General features: G+C 38.1%; 3 protein-coding genes and 1 long non-coding RNA gene across 5 annotated transcripts; 2 read left to right on the plus strand and 2 right to left on the minus strand.

Annotated features, from left to right (window-relative positions):
- Nucleotides 1-2,139: 2,139 nt before the first annotated feature.
- Nucleotides 2,140-4,867, minus strand: LOC133730793 (uncharacterized). Its single transcript, XM_062158316.1, has 4 exons — nt 4,838-4,867; nt 3,123-3,125; nt 2,462-3,032; nt 2,140-2,366 (listed from the first exon to the last, which is right to left on the minus strand). The coding sequence occupies exons 1-4, from the start codon at nt 4,865-4,867 to the stop codon at nt 2,140-2,142; spliced, it is 831 nt and encodes a 276-aa protein (XP_062014300.1).
- Nucleotides 4,868-5,365: 498 nt separating this feature from the next.
- LOC133734128 (uncharacterized) lies at nt 5,366-8,656 on the plus strand. Of its 2 annotated transcripts, XM_062161766.1 has the most exons (6): nt 5,366-5,591; nt 5,775-5,931; nt 6,786-6,836; nt 7,703-7,825; nt 8,072-8,164; nt 8,360-8,656. In XM_062161766.1, the coding sequence occupies exons 1-6, from the start codon at nt 5,458-5,460 to the stop codon at nt 8,414-8,416; spliced, it is 615 nt and encodes a 204-aa protein (XP_062017750.1). In that variant the 5' UTR covers nt 5,366-5,457; the 3' UTR covers nt 8,417-8,656. The 2 variants fall into 2 exon arrangements, with proteins under 2 accessions (XP_062017750.1, XP_062017751.1); XM_062161767.1 differs by lacking the exon at nt 7,703-7,825 and having other exon boundaries at nt 5,373-5,591.
- On the plus strand, nt 5,957-6,769 carry LOC133734129 (uncharacterized). The gene is made up of 2 exons (XR_009858101.1): nt 5,957-6,376; nt 6,466-6,769. It is a non-coding gene; the product is annotated as an uncharacterized LOC133734129 (long non-coding RNA).
- A 4,398-nt stretch (nt 8,657-13,054) lies between the features above and the next one.
- On the minus strand, nt 13,055-17,267 carry LOC133734127 (prohibitin-1, mitochondrial-like). Its single transcript, XM_062161765.1, has 6 exons — nt 17,174-17,267; nt 16,276-16,460; nt 15,664-15,780; nt 14,612-14,782; nt 14,035-14,247; nt 13,055-13,550 (listed from the first exon to the last, which is right to left on the minus strand). Exons 2-6 carry the CDS (start codon nt 16,447-16,449, stop codon nt 13,371-13,373), a joined length of 855 nt encoding a protein of 284 aa, XP_062017749.1. The 5' UTR covers nt 16,450-16,460; nt 17,174-17,267; the 3' UTR covers nt 13,055-13,370.
- Nucleotides 17,268-17,367: the final 100 nt, after the last annotated feature.

Here is a 17,367-nt window from a genome sequence, read left to right on the forward strand (position 1 = left end):
CGCACTTGCAGCTTGCTAATTGCTTGCTTGTCAGCATGCCATCCTCGCCCCTCGCTGTGCGCTGCCCTTGGCAGTCCCTCGCACAGGCCATGCATTGCCTACTCTCAATGCATGGGTTTGCCATCAGTGCTTAGCGAGGTTAGCCCTCAAGTCTCCCTCCTTGCCTGCTGATGGCCAATGTTGGCTTTGCCCGCTGCCTGCATGCTTGGCTAGCGAGACTTGCACACTCAAACACTGGACTTCCTTGCCTTGTCTTCCTTGGACAACCCTTGCTGCCCTTCGACACTCAAGGTAGGCGCAAGACATGCCTTAACCTCGGTGCTTTCACCCCTTGCACCTTCAAGGGTGTAACAGTGTTCCACAAGAGGAAGAAATGTTATGCATTGCCCATCTGATAAATCGATCACCACCACACCATAACAAATTGCAATCAAATGCCCCGTTTCTGGGAAATACATCCAACATCTTTTAGGTGCGTTCCCAGAGCTATAATGGTTAAGTGCATCCTTAACCTTCTGAACCTCTTTATATTAAAGAGACTTTCATACAATTGTGGCATACTATCTAACTCATTCAATAAATCCTTACGAACTCAACGCCAAGATTTTCGACTAAATCTCATTGCCGAAGCCACAGCTCTATAACCACAATTGCCATCATATTCAACATCATATGCGACAATAATATATGGCTGAATTCCAACTCGGAATTGGCAATTATATATTGTTGTAAGTGCAAATGTAGAATCTTTTGGGCTCTGTAAAGTAGATGATTTAGTTAGTAAAATATTAACTAATCATTTAATTAATTGCTGTCATTATGTAAAAAACATTCATACCTGAAATTTATTCCGAACATCCTTTGGTTTTTTATTTTTTGTAGTATGATGAACATGAACAATAGGACCATGGGGAACATCTTGACCAACTTCATAAACTGCAGGTGAAAGTGAGTTATTGTCCTGACTAGAAAGAACATTGTCAATCTCCCATGCGGATGGCAAACGACGAGTACTAGTGTCAATTTTACGTGGACGCCCTTTGGTCTTTACTCTTTCTGCAGGTTCTTTAAGGAACGTACTACCTGGATTCATCAGCTCATCAATTTTTATCAAAAATTCTCGTCTAGTTACATTATTTTGTTGTTCAACCCACTACTCCAATCAAACCATATGTTGTTTTACTGGAACCTTTTCTTCAGTGTCACTAGTATGCATGGGTTGATCGACACCCAACTGTCTCCAATGCCTGTGAACCGCATCAATAGGAATTGGCTTATTAGAGCGTTTATACTTAGCAATCTCATGTGCACACGACAAACCATGCGTAACACGTATAGTACAACCACAACATGACAATTCTTTAATATTGTCAGCCTTACATTTGATGAAGAGGTTACAACAATTAATTAAACTTTAATATAAATATATATTATATATATTTATTCTAATCGAATTCCAAATTACCTATTAGCTTCACACACTATTTTGTTCAAAGCTGTAATTGATACATAACTTATCAATTCCTTCAAATAGTCATGCTTGAAATCATGTTGCAGGAAACATCGGCTCTTCTCAAAAGATGCCTTGATATTAGTATGATGCAACTCCATCAATGAATGTATATTGTCCCATGAAATATTGAAGTCCAACTGGCTAGAACTAAGTTGTTTCTTTAGCTTTGGACGTGCACTTTCCACCTTACTCAAAAAAATAAATATGTAAGTTTACGACATATTACTTAAATTAAATGTCTTGTTATAATATAGAAAAAACGAAATAGAGCTTAAAGATTACCTATTTGAAGTAGTGGTACCAATGTGCATGCAAGTATCTGTCCATGCAACCACAAGTCGTTCTTTATAGTTGTCCAACCAATTTGCTCTTCACACACTGAAGTTCATTATATTGGGATATGTACTAAATTTAGACTCCAATTCCTTGAGATTTTTCCAATACTCACCGTCAGTTGTAGAACTAACAACAGTGTTCCAAGCACCATTAAATGCATCCCACCCTTCTTTCATTGCAAACTTTTCCTTACACTCTTTCATCCGTTCTTATTGATCGATATGCCATTTACACAAGAGATGTCGAGAACCGAGAAATAATTTGCTAATGCTATTCATTAGTGCTAATTCTCAATCAGTCACAATAACACTCGAAGTACAGTCATCACGCAAAAGAGTCTTCAATCTACTCAAAGCCCATGTGTAATTGTCTTCCACCTCTCTTGACATATAAACAAATGCAACACTGAAGGTCTTCTCAGTAGATGTCACCCCGACAATCTCAAAAAGAGGAAAACAATATCTATTTGTCTTGTAGGTGCAGTCCACAATAAGACATGTGGAAATGTATGTAAAATCTGAAGACAATAAGGATGACACCAAAACAAGTCAGTGATAATATCACCTTCACTCCTATGATGCTCAATATAATTGTGTTCCCTATGTAGCAAACATTGCATTTGTGATCTCCCAGCCATAACCTTCGTCCGATGTACTCTTCTGGCCTTATATATCATCTTCATAATTGTTTTGTTTTCTTTATCCCGTTTCTTGAGAGTAGTCAGAATATCCTTGGGTCTCATCAAACTAGTTGACATATCCACTAACATTGCATGTTCTTCCTTAGATAAGCGTCCGACATATGAGTGACCATGAAGGGATTGAGAAGGAGGATGGTTATGTACACCACATATCACCTCCAATGTCCATTCATCCTCAACAATGTTAATCCCCCTCAATGCGAATGGACACCCACATTTCTTCGTACCACTAGCCTTAGGACGCCTTTTCTTTTGACTGTCTCCATCAGTTTGTTTCTGGCTCTTTGCATAAAACTTTTGAGCATCAAACTTTAAAACACGCTTGTAGTCACTGCCACGCTTGCAACAAAACTTTATCTTTGGTCTTTTTTTTTTTTTATTCCCGACAAATCCTGAATCAGACCTCCGAATGATAATCACCATATTGTTCTTCCTTCTAACAGCACGAACCCACTCAATTAATGCATCTTTACTTTTGAAGACCTGAAAAAACCATACCACTGAATCAATGGAATGATAAATATATCATCAGAAACATATTGGATTTCCATTAGGTAAGACTTAAGAAATTACATGCTACACAAGAAACAATAAGATTAGAAATTTTTAGCATTGACCATTCCATCTTCAAATGCTCACAACCCAATAAAAAAGTCCAAATGGAGTGATTCCATTTGAAATGGAAAGTAAACTCAGAGATCATTCCATCCATATAAAGCAGGTCACCCAATTTCCACCGAGTTGAAAATGGAAGCTTGTCAAAGTTGCTAAACTGTTCTGCAAATTGCTGCAAACCTATAGACACTCAAACTTCTATTTCTCCAAATCCATAAGACTAAAAAGGGTAAGACTACCTGGAACAGAAATTAGACACATTCATCCTTCTTCCTATAAAATTTGACACTCCAATTAAATCTGAGTAGAAAACTATAGGCCTGCAAATTCACTGTTCTATATGCATATTCTACTGTAAGTTGATTCTGACATTGGTGTATTTCGTTTACCATCGTGGAAGCTACAGGGAACAAAATTAAAAACTATTTCTCAGGCATATGTGAGACATCTAACTCTAACTTCATGCAAATTTTCAACTCCATATTCCCACTGATATAGAAACTATAGCCTTCCAAAGTCAATCCACAGTAGTTTTTTTTTGTAGTTCTCTTTGACAACTCATTTATGTTACTTCATAACTAATTGACAAACCCATCAGAAACAAAAGCTATAGTTGGATACTTTGGTTTAAAATCAAATAAAGAAATAAAATAGTTAAGGGACCATACATAACAAAGGGACTTCAATAAAGAACATCATAGGATAAGTTAATGTTGATACAAGTTCATTCACATCTATATAAAACTAGGGTTATTATCACAAATGGTACCTGAACTATACCTCAATTTTATCGATGGTACCTGAACTTCAATTTTGATCACAACCAGTACCTGAACTTTTCGATTTCATTTTAAATGGTACCTAGAGCCACCTCCAGTCACTATTCCAACTAAAAATGGCATGTAAAGGCAATCATAGTGATGATCTTTGATGATTTCAAGGGTTGCAATCATATATAGTGATGATTTTTTTGGTAATAGACTTGCCTTGAACTTTTTTTAAATTTTTTTATATTTTAGATTTGGCTTTTTTGGCCGGAATAGTGACCGAATGTGGCCTTAGGTACCATTTAAAATGAAATCGAAAAGTTCGGGTACTGGTTGTGATCAAAATTGAAGTTTAGGTACCATCGATAAGATTGAGATATAGTTCAGGTACCATTTGTGATAATAACCCATAAAACTAACAGTGTGATGCTTGTAGGTGGGTACAATTAAATGGCTCACAAAGAATAGACGTGTAGAACCAAAACATAAGCAACTCTCAAAGAAGGGGATGCGCATCAAAAAAAAAAAAAAAAAAAAAAAAAAAAAGAAACAACTCTCAATTTGAAAGATTGAAAGATACCAATGAACTGAAGAAAAATATTTACCAAGAAGATGTACCGTCTACAATTTGCAAGACAAGAAAATATAATAAACAATTATTACCCCGCTTGGCGTGAATTGATTTGTATAATCTTCCCTGCTTTCCAATTCAACCCCACTATATCAAGTAGATTCATTATCATCTTGATGTTGATCTTGCATACCAATAAATCATAAATCATATACTCATTTCCCCTCAATTATTTATTTATTTTTTTTTGGTAAGAAAAAGTTTAGGTAAGAGGGAGGCTTCCCTACACTACCAGAGTCAGGGCAAACCTACGACCTCAACCCAACAGGACTTACGAAACTGGCCAGTGTCCCAGCCCAGCCCATTGGTATGGAATTATGCAGGACATTTTCTAGATTGCCCACCAAATGAGAGATTGTTGGTAGCGGGGATCGAACTTGTGTGGGTTTACACCTCAAGTCCGCCCTTGCCAAATGAACCAACTTTTCATGAAAGAGACTTTAATTAGAAAGAATAACAATTTGAAAATTTCTACAAAGATATCATCTCGAATCCAAGCATGAGAGATTGAAGGACTAGCTGTGCATTGAAAGTGAAAATAAAAACTGCAGAGATTTGTCGTGGAAGTAAGAATATATATATATATTTTTTCTATATCTCTTTGTCTCTATTTGTCTTTTCATATGAGTTAACAAAGTCAAAGAAGAACTGAAAAAAGACGGAGATCCAAATAGCAGATTTGGAGGTCCAAATAAATATGACATCGAGTAGTCATCCCTTTAATAAAATAAAAAATAAAAAGGACCTTGCCATTTGGCTGATGAGCTCATGAGCTACGCAAAAAGAAAAAAATAAAATAAAATCTGAAAACGATTGAGCTACGCTACCACGCGGTTTCATTACTTGACCATCTCCGTTTTCGAATCTCTCTTTTTCTCTCTCGGACGCAAATCTCATGGACGAGGTGATCACAGCTGCTGATGCTTCCATCAATGGATCCAAGTCCTCCATCATTCCATACAACCTCCCTCTCCTCTCCGCCTTCCTCTCTTGCGCTCTCGCCCAGTTCCTCAAGCTTTTCACCACCTGGTAACCCTCACCTAACTTCTGGGTCCGTTTTTTATTTTGCGTTTTCAGGCAATTTGGCTGTTGGGTCGTGATGGGTTCTTTTTATTTTGTGAAAATATGTGATGATTTGACTCAATTGGATGGTTTTGTGCTTCAATATGTGAATTACATGGAATTGAACTTGTAATTGTGATTTGGTGGCAGGTACAAGGAGAAAAGATGGGACTCTAGAAGGATGCTTAGCTCTGGAGGAATGCCCTCGTCACATTCGTCCACTGTGACAGCACTTGCAGTTGCTATTGGTTTCCAGGACGGAACCGGAGGGTCGACATTTGCCATTGCAGTGGTTTTGGCATGTGTTGTATGTAACTCTTAACCAGGTCTTGTTCATTCTTTTTTTTTTTTTGTAGGCATGCATTCTCGCGTTTAGTGTTTTCGGGTTGGTATGTGAAATGCTCAACATAATCTCAAAGTTTGATTTGTTTGCCTCTTTTAGGTTTTGTTGTGACATTATATTTGACTGATATCTTGAATTCATCTCGTTATTGTTGTGCATTGAAACTTTAATTGCGTGTTTATTGTTACGAGCTGTTCCTTCTGCTGTTGAGGATTGTGTTTTTGTGTTGTGCATCATCGACTATCCATTTGTGACCGGAGTGCCTGTAGACTACTACTTTTTATTGGTTATGTTAACCATAATCAGCTGCTATCTTGGCTTGGACCAGAAATCTCCTGTCTTGACCATTTAGACATTGTGCACTGTCTCATATATGATTGAAAGGAGGATTTAAAGAAGCCTTTTACTGGTATCCAATTGTTATTGCTTATAATATGTATCTGTATTTCATAATCTAAATTGCACTCAGTCTTTTATCTTTTTTTCCTGTGAAACAAGGTTTTTACTTCATAGGGTGTTGCTTGAATAGTTGTTTGTACACTAGAACCCATGATACAGAAATTACTGAAACTGGTGGGATGAAGTGAACTAACTTCAATCAAAGGTGAAACATGGAAACCACTAAATCTTCAGTTATAGTTTAAGAGACCATAATCTTATCATTTTTTGTCACTCCATAAACAAGATGGCAAGTAGTCATTTTATCATTTTATTACATCAGTCTCAGTTTGGTTTCCATTGTTGTCCATAACTTTATATACTATGCACAGTTTCTTGAGGAGTTTGTTGCCTGTATTTATAAGTTGTGTTTCTTGCAGGTCATGTATGATGCTACTGGTGTAAGACTCCATGCTGGTCGTCAAGCTGAAGTAAGATTACATTTCTAGAGCTCAACATGTTGTGTTCATAGAATCATAGTCTGTCTACAATTGCAGTATCTAAAGTATTGGGGTAGTATGGCAAAGTTTGTTAATTAGGCTTGGGGATGGTGGGATCATACTGAGGGAATATGCCACTCCAAGATAATATAATTTAGACTATCTTCTCATGATATTTGTAAATGTTATCTGATTATCTGTATAAATCTTTGGTTCATATTTCAGTGGTAGTGATTATTAATATATTGTTGTCTACCTTTAAGGTTATTGCTATTTGTAATTTGCCCGGTTGTATAGTTGGCAACACCTTTATATATGTTGTATTGGTATTGGAACCCGGGACGCATGGCATAGCTGTAAGACTGATACATATAAACCTCATAAATCTGACAGTTATACAACTATTGTTATCCATGCATTGGTTTCTGTAACAGTTTCCTTTAAACATCTTTTTAAAGCTCGTCAAGATTACTTTTTGATTAAAAAATAATAATAATAAAACAAAAGGAAAAAGAATTACAGATGTTGCTGATAGTCCAACTGGACAAGCTGTAAGACTGATTGACGTGTCCTGCTTGAATGTAAGGATGAAATATCTGCATGTATTATTTTGATGGCTAAAGTTTAAAGGCACTGCTGCTGTTGTAGTTATATCAAGCTCAGGATGTAAACACATGAGTAGAAGGGAATAATGACTAATCTTGGAGTGCCAAAAAAATTGTGTATAAATATTTTATATATTTTCAATTCTCAATGGAGAGACGGTTCACTTTTCATTGAGTTTGCATTATATCTTAAGTAGCCATACGCTGTTGCATTGAAGTGTAAGTTTAACAGAAATTCTGGACAATCCCCAGAGATGCATGTGCAAACTTGCTATCCCTTTGCCTGCTAGGCAAAGGGTCAGCTCTACTGCAGCTTGTATCATTGCCTGGATCTCTTATCTTTTCAGAGCGATCATAGTTTCATATATGTGTTCTGTAAGTTTTCACTGTTGTTGAACTTATGAATCTTCATACTTTATTCAAATCTCGTTTGTTTTTCCTCTTTGACAAGTAATTTTACTATGGCTTTTTTCGTTTGCATTAATTTAATTATGGTTGTTGTTAAAGGTATCCTAGTTTCATGCAACACGTGTTAGTGTTTCTGTATATGTTGGTGTACTCTTTGTGGTATGCTTGTTTTATATTTTATTTTCTAATGTAGTACAATATATCTTATTGCAGTTATTAAATCAAATAGTGTGTGAGCTACCTCCAGAACACCCGGTTTCTAGTGTTAGACCTCTACGGGATTCACTTGGTCATACTCCATTGCAGGTTTGCTTCAATTTTCATGTTCATGATCATTCACACACTTGATTTTAATGGAAACGACTAATGGTCAGAAACTTGGCCGTGAATGATTATAACTTCTATGTCGGATGTGCTGTCTAGAGTGAATTTCTTATTCAAGCCTGGAACTGTGTCTGTTGTTATATTCAAATAATTTTTGTTTCATTCCTATGGTTGCAGGTTCTTGCAGGTGCAGTGTTGGGATGTATAGTGGCATACCTTATGTGTTCGAGTTAGCAGTGGGTAATTCCAGTGATTATTCTTTGATGTCACAAGTGTTAGTTCAACGGGCTGTAGAGGTCAGTGCAAGCGTACAACAGGAGACTTCCCAAAGTCTGCTTTTCTGTCAAATAGTGGAAAGGATTGAGCAAAAATGTATGCCAAGTTTGTACTCACAATTCAACTGTAGAAAAGTAGTGTTCTGAAGCCTTTTAACAGTTTGACTATATATATAAAGATGCTCTTGAGCTCAAGCAATACCAGTGTCATACATTCTAAGTTTCTAACTCATTGGTAGTGTTTGAAAACACCCCCAGTATCGATCATCTGGTTGTGACAGTGACTACTGAGATCCTGCTGCTGCGGCAGTCTATTCAACGGGCTGGTGTTCATCACTTCATCTTTTTCTTTGTAAATTCGAATGTGGGATTTGTAGAGTATTCACTGTAGAGAAAGGCCATAACTCGAAACCTCCCATGAGGGAAAGAATTACCCCTCCCTCTTTAGTTGAAATGCCTTGCCTTGCACAAATTGAATGTTTGATCATAAATACCAAGGATTCAAGGTTTTATGCATATTCAAATTGCCTTGGAGGAAAGGTCAGCTTAACTTTCTCTTTGCGGCAAAAAGAGAACCCTAAGAGAGAAAGTCCGCTCGTCCGGCTGCGCCGCCATGCTTGCCTTGGCCTCTGGCCTCGTCGGCGTGTGTCGAGTGCGGCCGGACGGGATATTTGTGTAGATGATCCGAGTCGGGGGTTGGGAGGCCTTCCTTTTCATTGTTTTCAGGTGGCTTCGGTGGTTGCACAGAAGAAAGGTGCGTGGCCGAGGGTGGTTTTCCGTCGTGTGGTTGAGGGGCGCAATCGATCTGGATTCCGGGTTTGTGGATGGATCCGACTCACAGATCATGTGGAGTTTGGATGTGATGTGGTTTCGGATCGCATAACAGCAAGGGGCGGAGGGAGTCACCGCGCAGGGATCGTTTTGCTCGGGCTCTCGAGGGATGGGGTTGTGGCGGTGGGCGATCTGATCTGCTGGTGTTCTGCCGGCGGTGTCTGTTCTACAATCGTCTGGGTCCGACAGCAACGGCGCGGTGGTCTGAGAGGTGCGATGGTGGTGGACGGGCTGGATGTGGAAACATTGTCGTGGGTTGGGGTTGATGCTTGGACCCTCTCGGCTTTGTTCCAAAGGTTGTTTTTTTCTGGTGTGGTGACGGTGCTTGTTCGTCAAGGGCAGTGTTGGGATGGTGGTGGTGCAACTGGATCGGGTTTGCCTAGTGGCGAGCTTGGCTGTTACCAAGGTTTGGACGACGAAGGAGCGAGGGAACTGTGGTCACGGCGGTCAATGGGAGTCGGGATGATGGAGCCGCAGTTAGGCCGGGTCAGTGGTGTTGGGCCCAATCTGGACCCAATCTGGGAAACAGTGGTTTGGTGTTTTTTTCTTTCATTATTTTAGGTCGGGTGCACTGCAGGTGGTGGCAGAGACAATCATCACTTTGGCCTTCCTGAGGGTCGTTCCTGCCTAGTTTAGAGTCAGCACAAAGTTTGCCTGTGGCATAGACGAGCATTAATGGCTTTCTAGGAGGTCTTTCCTGTCAGGATTTGGGTTGGAAGTGATGGCGCTTTGGAGTAGTGGTGGGATGACGGTGTTGGGTGTTCTTTAGTCCTAGGTCTGACTGTCCAGAAATCCCCTTGATCGAGTTCAAAGCAACGACGAGTGTTGGCTTGGTCGATCAATTGCTGGCCAGGTGGATTCTGGGTGGGAGTTGGTGTTCTTGGCTGAGTCTGCTCCAACACGTTTTGTTGTTTCTGCCAATTTGTCTGGTGCCAGTTTAGTATTTTTAGTTAAGTTTTTTAGTATGTTTGGAGTCGGGGCCTAGTTTGGCTTCAACAGTGCGTCAGTATAGATGTCCATTTTGACGTCTAAAGTGGGGAAAGTTTCGGTTGAAGCTTTTATCTCCCATTCTCATTGTAATCTTCGTTTTTATTAATGAAGTTCTTATTTGATCAAAAAAAAAAAAAACTTTCTCTTTGCGGCCGTCATTTACTCGTCGTGTAAGAGGGCCGAGGTGAAACAGAATATTTTACAACCCTCCGTACCGGTCACAAGCAGAGCTCAGAAAGTTCTATTTCATCCCATGTACTCTGAGCATCATCTTTTACTATCAAGAAAATCATGTATAAATTGTTATATTCACTTACGTCTCTTATTTTCGTTGAAAACAGAATATAAAATTATGTTTTATTTTAGGTTCATTCAATATTCTTTTTTCAATTGGTCAAATAATATAGTTTAATGTAGTAAGAGGTCTCCAGGGCTGTGATTATACTTCGTCTAGAGGCCCCAAATTCTTAGGACTGGCCTCGGATACACCATGCCTCTTTTTTTAAGGAAGAATGTGCAATACCACCCCGCCAATTCACTGAAGCTTAGCCACTTAGGGATGAGTAAATCAATAAAGAGTTAAAGACATTTCGCTCAATCAATTAGTAGACTTGTTGACATCGTAGAATCAATAGTCCTCTAGTACCTCGTGGGTATTAATCCCAAAAAAAAAAAAAAAAAAAAAAAACCAAAGTCGACCAGAAATGACTTGGATCCCATGTTATAATGTAAAACCATTTGAATCCCAAATTGGAATTCAAATATTTGCAGGCCCAAGAATACATTTAACCCTAAGCCCAACTCAAAATAGAGGATGAGTCCAGTTCCAAATACTGTTGTTGCTTGCACCCGTGGTGAAATCCCTTAAAATAGAGACCCCCAACCACCAATGCCACCAGGGATAGATCCAGGAAGCAAGGAAGGCAATGAAGTAGATGGAAGATCCGACAGAAACTCGGCCATGGTGGAACTAAATCGCCACCAATCCAACGCCTCTATCTGACCCCAACATTCCATCTCTCCAACTCTCCAAGGCTCTTCGCCCAAGCGAACTCCGTCCTTCACGCACATGAGAACGAGAAGAAGACCAATCAATAGGCCAAGATGCTAGATGCACACATCCTAGAGGGCAGCACTCTCAATCATGATGCTCGATCAGTTTTGTGGTTAGGGTAAAAAGCTTAGTAGAACAAAAAATTACAGCAAAACTTCGATAAATGAATGTTATTTTTTAGACATAAAAAATTGGCCACAAAATTTGATGAAGCCTTTTGACACGAAAAGAGGGTCACCATTTATAGCAGTAGAGATTACATTAGATGGAATCAAACTCATGACTTTTATTCAGATCCTAAGCTAGCTAGCCCATCCTCCCAGGGCCGGCCTTGAGCCTAGGCGAAGCAGGCCCAGGCCTAGGGCCTCATATTTCAGGGGGCCTCAAAAAAAAAAATTATGTAGACCTGCAATAATAATAAATAAATAAAAGATAGCAAAACTTGGTTTATCTTTTTCTATTTTGTTACAATCTCCTGTTCTTCTCCTTCCAGAGCTCTCTCTCCCTCTCCTGTGTTCTTATCAAACAAATCACCAGTTTAATTTCACATCATTATCACCTCCAATCCCCCATCCTCAGTTTCTTTCTTCCCCCTTTTTATCTCTTTCTCTTCTGTTTTTCCTCTCATTCTTCATTCTCACAACCCAAAATTGCATAGAAGAAATTTGATCTGTTTTTAATCGAATTGCAAAGATGTAGTATGACTTGACTCTGGTTGTATCGGAAGAAAATTTGAAGTTTCGAACTGATGTGGGCCAATAGGGTCATAGAGTTATCTGGGTTTTGGTTTGATCTGGCAATGGGAGGGTGGGTCTCTCTTTGATATGTTGTGTTAGTCTCTGAACATTTTGAACTCAGTTCAGAAAGAGAGAAATAAAGAAGCATAGTATAATATTGCATACCAGATCATTTTGAATTCAATTCAAAATCTTGGCCGCCTTCCGGCAATCGTAACCTCCCTGTTTTGCCTTTATGCAGCAACCTCATTGCCTCACCGTTCCTTGTAATTAAACCCTTTTGCTCTGCACATTTGGTTTGGATTTTTCTCTAAATTAATACACAATTTGTCATCAATTCCTTATTTCTCATCAGTTTCTTCTTATCGTTTGGGTTTTTGGTTTTTGGTTGTGCTATTTCTCTCCCTATGTCTTTGGTGTCTGGGTAGCTTGATCTACTAAGATTTTGATCAATTTGGTGTCTGAATAGATTGACCTGGTAAGAGTTGTGATCAATTTCACGGTTTTTGCTTTTCTCTTCTATTTTTTTTCTTCTGGGTTTAAGAAATGGTTTTTGTTCAAAGGCTGAGTATAATTACTTACCAGAAAGGCAGAAATTTGAGTTCTTGCATGCATTCCAATTACCACAAATTCGATTTGGGTTCCTAGTCAGTGGCAATAAAGACCTCTGATTTAGATTTTGAGAAGAAATAAGAAGGTGCATTCGTACTGGTTTGAGCATTTGTTTTGGGGCCTCAAAATTTTTTTAGCCTTGAGCCTCCAAACTCACAGGGCCGGCCCTGCATCCTCCTTCACCACTTGGGCTAAATCCAAAGGCAAAGTGATCCACCATTTTGAAGGTAAATAAATGCCTAAATAGCAAGACAACTCAAATAAGTGTAATGTCTAAGATTATATATGAGTGTGGGTTTAAAAGTCGGACGATTTATGCTGCACTTTTCTCAATGGCAACAATTTAATTCTTTTAAATGACCCCGAGTTCATTAACTCTGGATCCAATTCCAGCACTATAGAGACTCTACTCTACAACAAGCAGACAATCGTTTAGCCAAGAAAAACCAGCATTCACAGATTATATTCACATGTTGTCTCCATGCCAACTGATGCATATATAACTTCTAAGAGGTCAAAGGGCCCTACGATCTTGGAAATATGAATTTCCAACAAATCCATCATCAACAAACAAAACCATCTAATTTGTTACTACCGAGTTCTTTTAAGGAATATCTCCACACAATTGAACTACCCTAAGATGGACGATTATTAGTTGAAGCAAGCAGATATGTTCTTCTTTTCCCCACTTAACTCAAATTCAACTCCTGAAGGTTGAGCAACAGACTATCGGAGTTAAGATAAACTTTATTATCTGAATTGGAGATGATTTGTGCAATCTCTCTCCCAGCTTCAATCTTCCTTAGAGTGACAAATGCTGGGTTCTTGGCAGTGGCTTCACCTATCAGCTGGGCACTTTTTGCTTCACCCTGGAAAGCAAGGGAACATAAAACAGTAGACATTAGATTCAGAGGAGCAAACAAACCAAAACGAAACTCATAACCAAGAAATCTTGATGCATTTTGATAACCATTGTCTGGGGAATGGTATTATTAGAAACATTCTTTATCTTCCTCACCAAACAAGCAAGTAGAATGAAAGAGCCACTAACTAGCACCAATACAGAGTGAAGTTGTGGGAGCGGCCATGACTTGGCAAACTAACTAACAAGCAAATGAGACAAAGGGGTTGACAATTGATCATGAGGTGGAAGGGTTCCACCGTTTTCTTGACCATGTATTTACTCAATAACAAGCAATTTCTATTTACCATGAAATAAAAGGGCACCGGACCAATGCTAACAATTACCATGCTTTCTTTAAAACTGGTGCATTCTAAGTAAAACTAGAGAAATTGCAGATATCTGTACCAAACATATAAACAAATATGAGGATTAGCATGTCTCTGTCTCACCTCGGCTCTGATAATAGCACTTTTCTTGTCTTGTTCAGCTTTCTCCACAACATACTTGGCCCTCTCAGCTTCTTGAGCAGCTACTTGTTTAGCTTCAATTGCAATCATAAACTCCTTCCCAAAAGTCAGGCTGGTAATAGATACATCATCCATTGCAATATTGAACTTGGCTGCCCTCTCTGTCAAAATCTTCCGAATTTCCCTACTAACAGTCTGAAATAGAAAGAATACAACAAATCAACAATCACTGACGTTGTCCAATCTTCAACTTATCCTTCAGACAATGTACAAAGACGAACGTTACAAAACACAAAGACCCTTCATCATGGGTATAAATATAAATGATTTGGATGATAGAAATAATGGTATTAAAAAACAGGGTTATCTCACGAACATATATCTGGTCATTTCTTTGCTAATTAACTGAACTCATACCAATCATTTTCACTGAATTACAGTTTTGGTTTGTTAAAAGAAGGTAACCAAAGAAGAAAAAAGTCTGTAAGAAAATTGGTGATTTTTAACTGAACAAAAACAGTCCTATAGTTCAAAGAAACCAATAGGCCTTACTGCATACCTCTCTCTGAGTAATCAGTTGGCTTGCATTATATTGTGCAACTACAGCTTTCAAAGTTTCATGAATGATTGACTTCATGATCCTGTCAAGATAATCCACACCTAAAGTACGATAAATTGTAGGTAATTGGTCAGGCACAGGACGGACCAGAACTCGAAGCCCTATTTTCACCTGCAATGCAAAACCAAGAAATACATTTACTATTATTTGCTATACCAACAATAAAGTGTTTGTATCAAATACACCAGAGATATGATCAAAATCATCTTCCACAACAAAAACATAACTGCTGCATATGTAAATTCTTTTATCAACATTTAAAGCACTCCACTAGAAGTCTCTAGGCACAACCAATTTTATTTAAGACAGGAGATATCAATTTCAATACACACAAACAGGATGAGATAGAACAGTTTACCATATATATATATATATATATATATATATATATATATGTATGTATGTATGTATGTATGTATGTATGTATATATATATATATATATATATATATATATATATATATATATATATATATATATATATGTCTTTTAACTTTAGGGTGATAAGAATACCAACATTTCATATGACATCTGATATTTTTGAGGTAACAGATGTGAAATCTTTGTACTTATATCATGATAATGATTTCATATGTTTAACGGTTTAAGTTCCAATCATATCAACATAAAGACCTTCATGTCAAGTGCTTGATGGTCTTGACAAAGAGATGCGCCAATTAAAAATCACTATAGACATTAGCCACCATCACCATTTCATATCAGAAGATTCATATGGCATAGAAGTTTGTATGCAACAAGAGTAAATGATTTTTCAGCTCTAACCGCACCTAGCTGACTAAAGTATAAAGACGCAGTACTGCTCTAATTTCAGACTTTAAAGACATGTTCTTCAAAGTTTGTGTCAAAACTTTACATAAGGTAGTTGGAATAATGGTGTTTTGAAATGGACTGAATATTTGCAATCCGAGTATTTAAATGGCCAAACCTTATTATACAATTTTCAGAGTTTTTCCAGAAAAGGTTTATTCATACCATCTGGAGGTCACGGCTTCCAGCAATGCTGTCCACAAAATGGGGTCGTGCGCGGACATCATAGATGATTGGCCTCTCAAACCATGGAATTATTAGGTGTGTCCCTTCCGGATAGACCTGCAACTCTAAGATATCAGTGGATTATATTGACATAGTAGATACAGAAAGTAGAACATAAAAGACTTCTATACTCATAACTAAGGACTAGGAAGGTATCCAAATATGCGACTGCAGAATCCCACATCACTTGCATACTCGGTCAATCTCAGTTGCAGAAGATATTACCAGGAATCTCATCATAATTCCATTCAAGGTAATGTGTTGGACCCAAGTCACCCAACACATCCCTAGTTCGTAATAAAAATATTTATCAGCAGCGTTCTAAAACAAAACAAAATCAATTCTCTACCACGTGATATGGTAATTAGGTTTTAATATTTCGAGCCTCAGTTGAGATCAAATGGTCATGATGTGTAAAAGCACGAGTTTAAGATAACAAATAGATTCTTTCATGTGTCCACATAAATTTTACCCACAGATATAAGAACCTACAAAAGAAAAGCAATTACTAACAACAACTTTAGTACAATAATAATCTGAGGAAAGCATAACCTTGTCTTTGACACCAGTAATGCGGTTGAACACAATAGCCCGGCTCCCTCCTTCAACATTGTAGAGACCATTGTCAAGTCCATAAACACCAAGACCACCAATAACTCCCACAGTAAGCAAAGTACCAATCCCGCGAACTGGCACTTTCGGAACTTTCATATTCTTGAAATTCATGTTTGTGAGTGCTGAGAATGTGCAAGATGAATGCCAATTTAAACGTGAGCAGAACAGAGATAATTAAAAAAGAGAACAAAGCATATCTCTTTGCTTTTGGATTGCTAGAAAATAGAGCACAACAAAAGATATCGGTAATCACAATAATTTCAACTCCCACAAATAGATAACCACAACTCTACTAAGCTTAAGAATACCATAGCCAACGAACTAAACGCTTAATTGGTAGTAATATTATGCAGGTAAATATCTCTAGTTCTGTTTTCCCACAACTTTCTGTGCAACCAAACATCACCCGATAACATCGAAACACAAAAGAAGGAGCCCAAAATGTGAATCTGCCAGATGGTTTTCAGGAAATCAAACTAAATTTTATAAAAAACCGATGCTCATTCTTACTTCTTAACACCAAAAAACAACCCAGTAGTGTATAAACAACACAATTGTAGGAGAATTAAACAAAAAAGCTAACCCAACTTCAACAATCTCGTTTTTCACCACGCAAACGCTAAACCCAGATAGAGAACACACCAACTGGTTTCAAATATTTGATCCAAATCGCTGATTCTTCCCCAATTGCGTTGTGTTTTGTTTGCTAAAGAACTATTAATTTCACCACCCAAATACAAATCACAAGTAAATGCAGAAATCAACAACGAACAGAGACATTGCAACCCCAACAATAAATCGAAAAGTAAAAAAGGCAAAACGAAAATCACAATACCCAGAATCCAATAGTCGCCAACAGAGAACTGTAGAGGAGAAGAAGGGTTTAGGGTTTAACACTATTAATAATAAAAAAGCGAGAAAATTGTGACAGTCCCTAAAGAAATAGGCCAGTATGCGTGAGAAAGGGGTTAGTACTCCTCACGTGCTCGCACGTGCCCCAACTTCTTGCTCTTTATCCAACAAAAAATG

The sequence above is a fragment of the Rosa rugosa genome, chromosome 2 (assembly GCF_958449725.1).
Source record: "Rosa rugosa chromosome 2, drRosRugo1.1, whole genome shotgun sequence".
Classification (NCBI taxonomy): Eukaryota; Viridiplantae; Streptophyta; class Magnoliopsida; order Rosales; family Rosaceae; genus Rosa; species Rosa rugosa.

Bases quoted from the DNA above. Each gene is read 5' to 3' on its own strand.
- LOC133730793 (XM_062158316.1), bottom strand. From the start codon at position 4,867: ATGGGCTGGGCTGGGACACTGGCCAGTTTC. The intron at 2,367-2,461 runs GTTTGCTACATA...TATTGTCTTCAG, and splicing joins TGGGAGATCACAAATGCAAT to ATTTTACATACATTTCCACA.
- LOC133734128 (XM_062161766.1), top strand. From the start codon at position 5,458: ATGGACGAGGTGATCACAGCTGCTGATGCTTCCATCAATGGATCCAAG. The intron at 5,592-5,774 runs GTAACCCTCACC...ATTTGGTGGCAG, and splicing joins CTCAAGCTTTTCACCACCTG to GTACAAGGAGAAAAGATGGG. The intron at 6,837-7,702 runs GTAAGATTACAT...GACAATCCCCAG, and splicing joins ATGCTGGTCGTCAAGCTGAA to AGATGCATGTGCAAACTTGC.
- LOC133734127 (XM_062161765.1), bottom strand. From the start codon at position 16,449: ATGAATTTCAAGAATATGAAAGTTCCGAAAGTGCCAGTTCGCGGGATT. The intron at 15,781-16,275 runs GTTATGCTTTCC...TTAGAGTTGCAG, and splicing joins TTACTGGTGTCAAAGACAAG to GTCTATCCGGAAGGGACACA. The intron at 13,551-14,034 runs GTGAGACAGAGA...CTTGCTTTCCAG, and splicing joins GTGCTATTATCAGAGCCGAG to GGTGAAGCAAAAAGTGCCCA.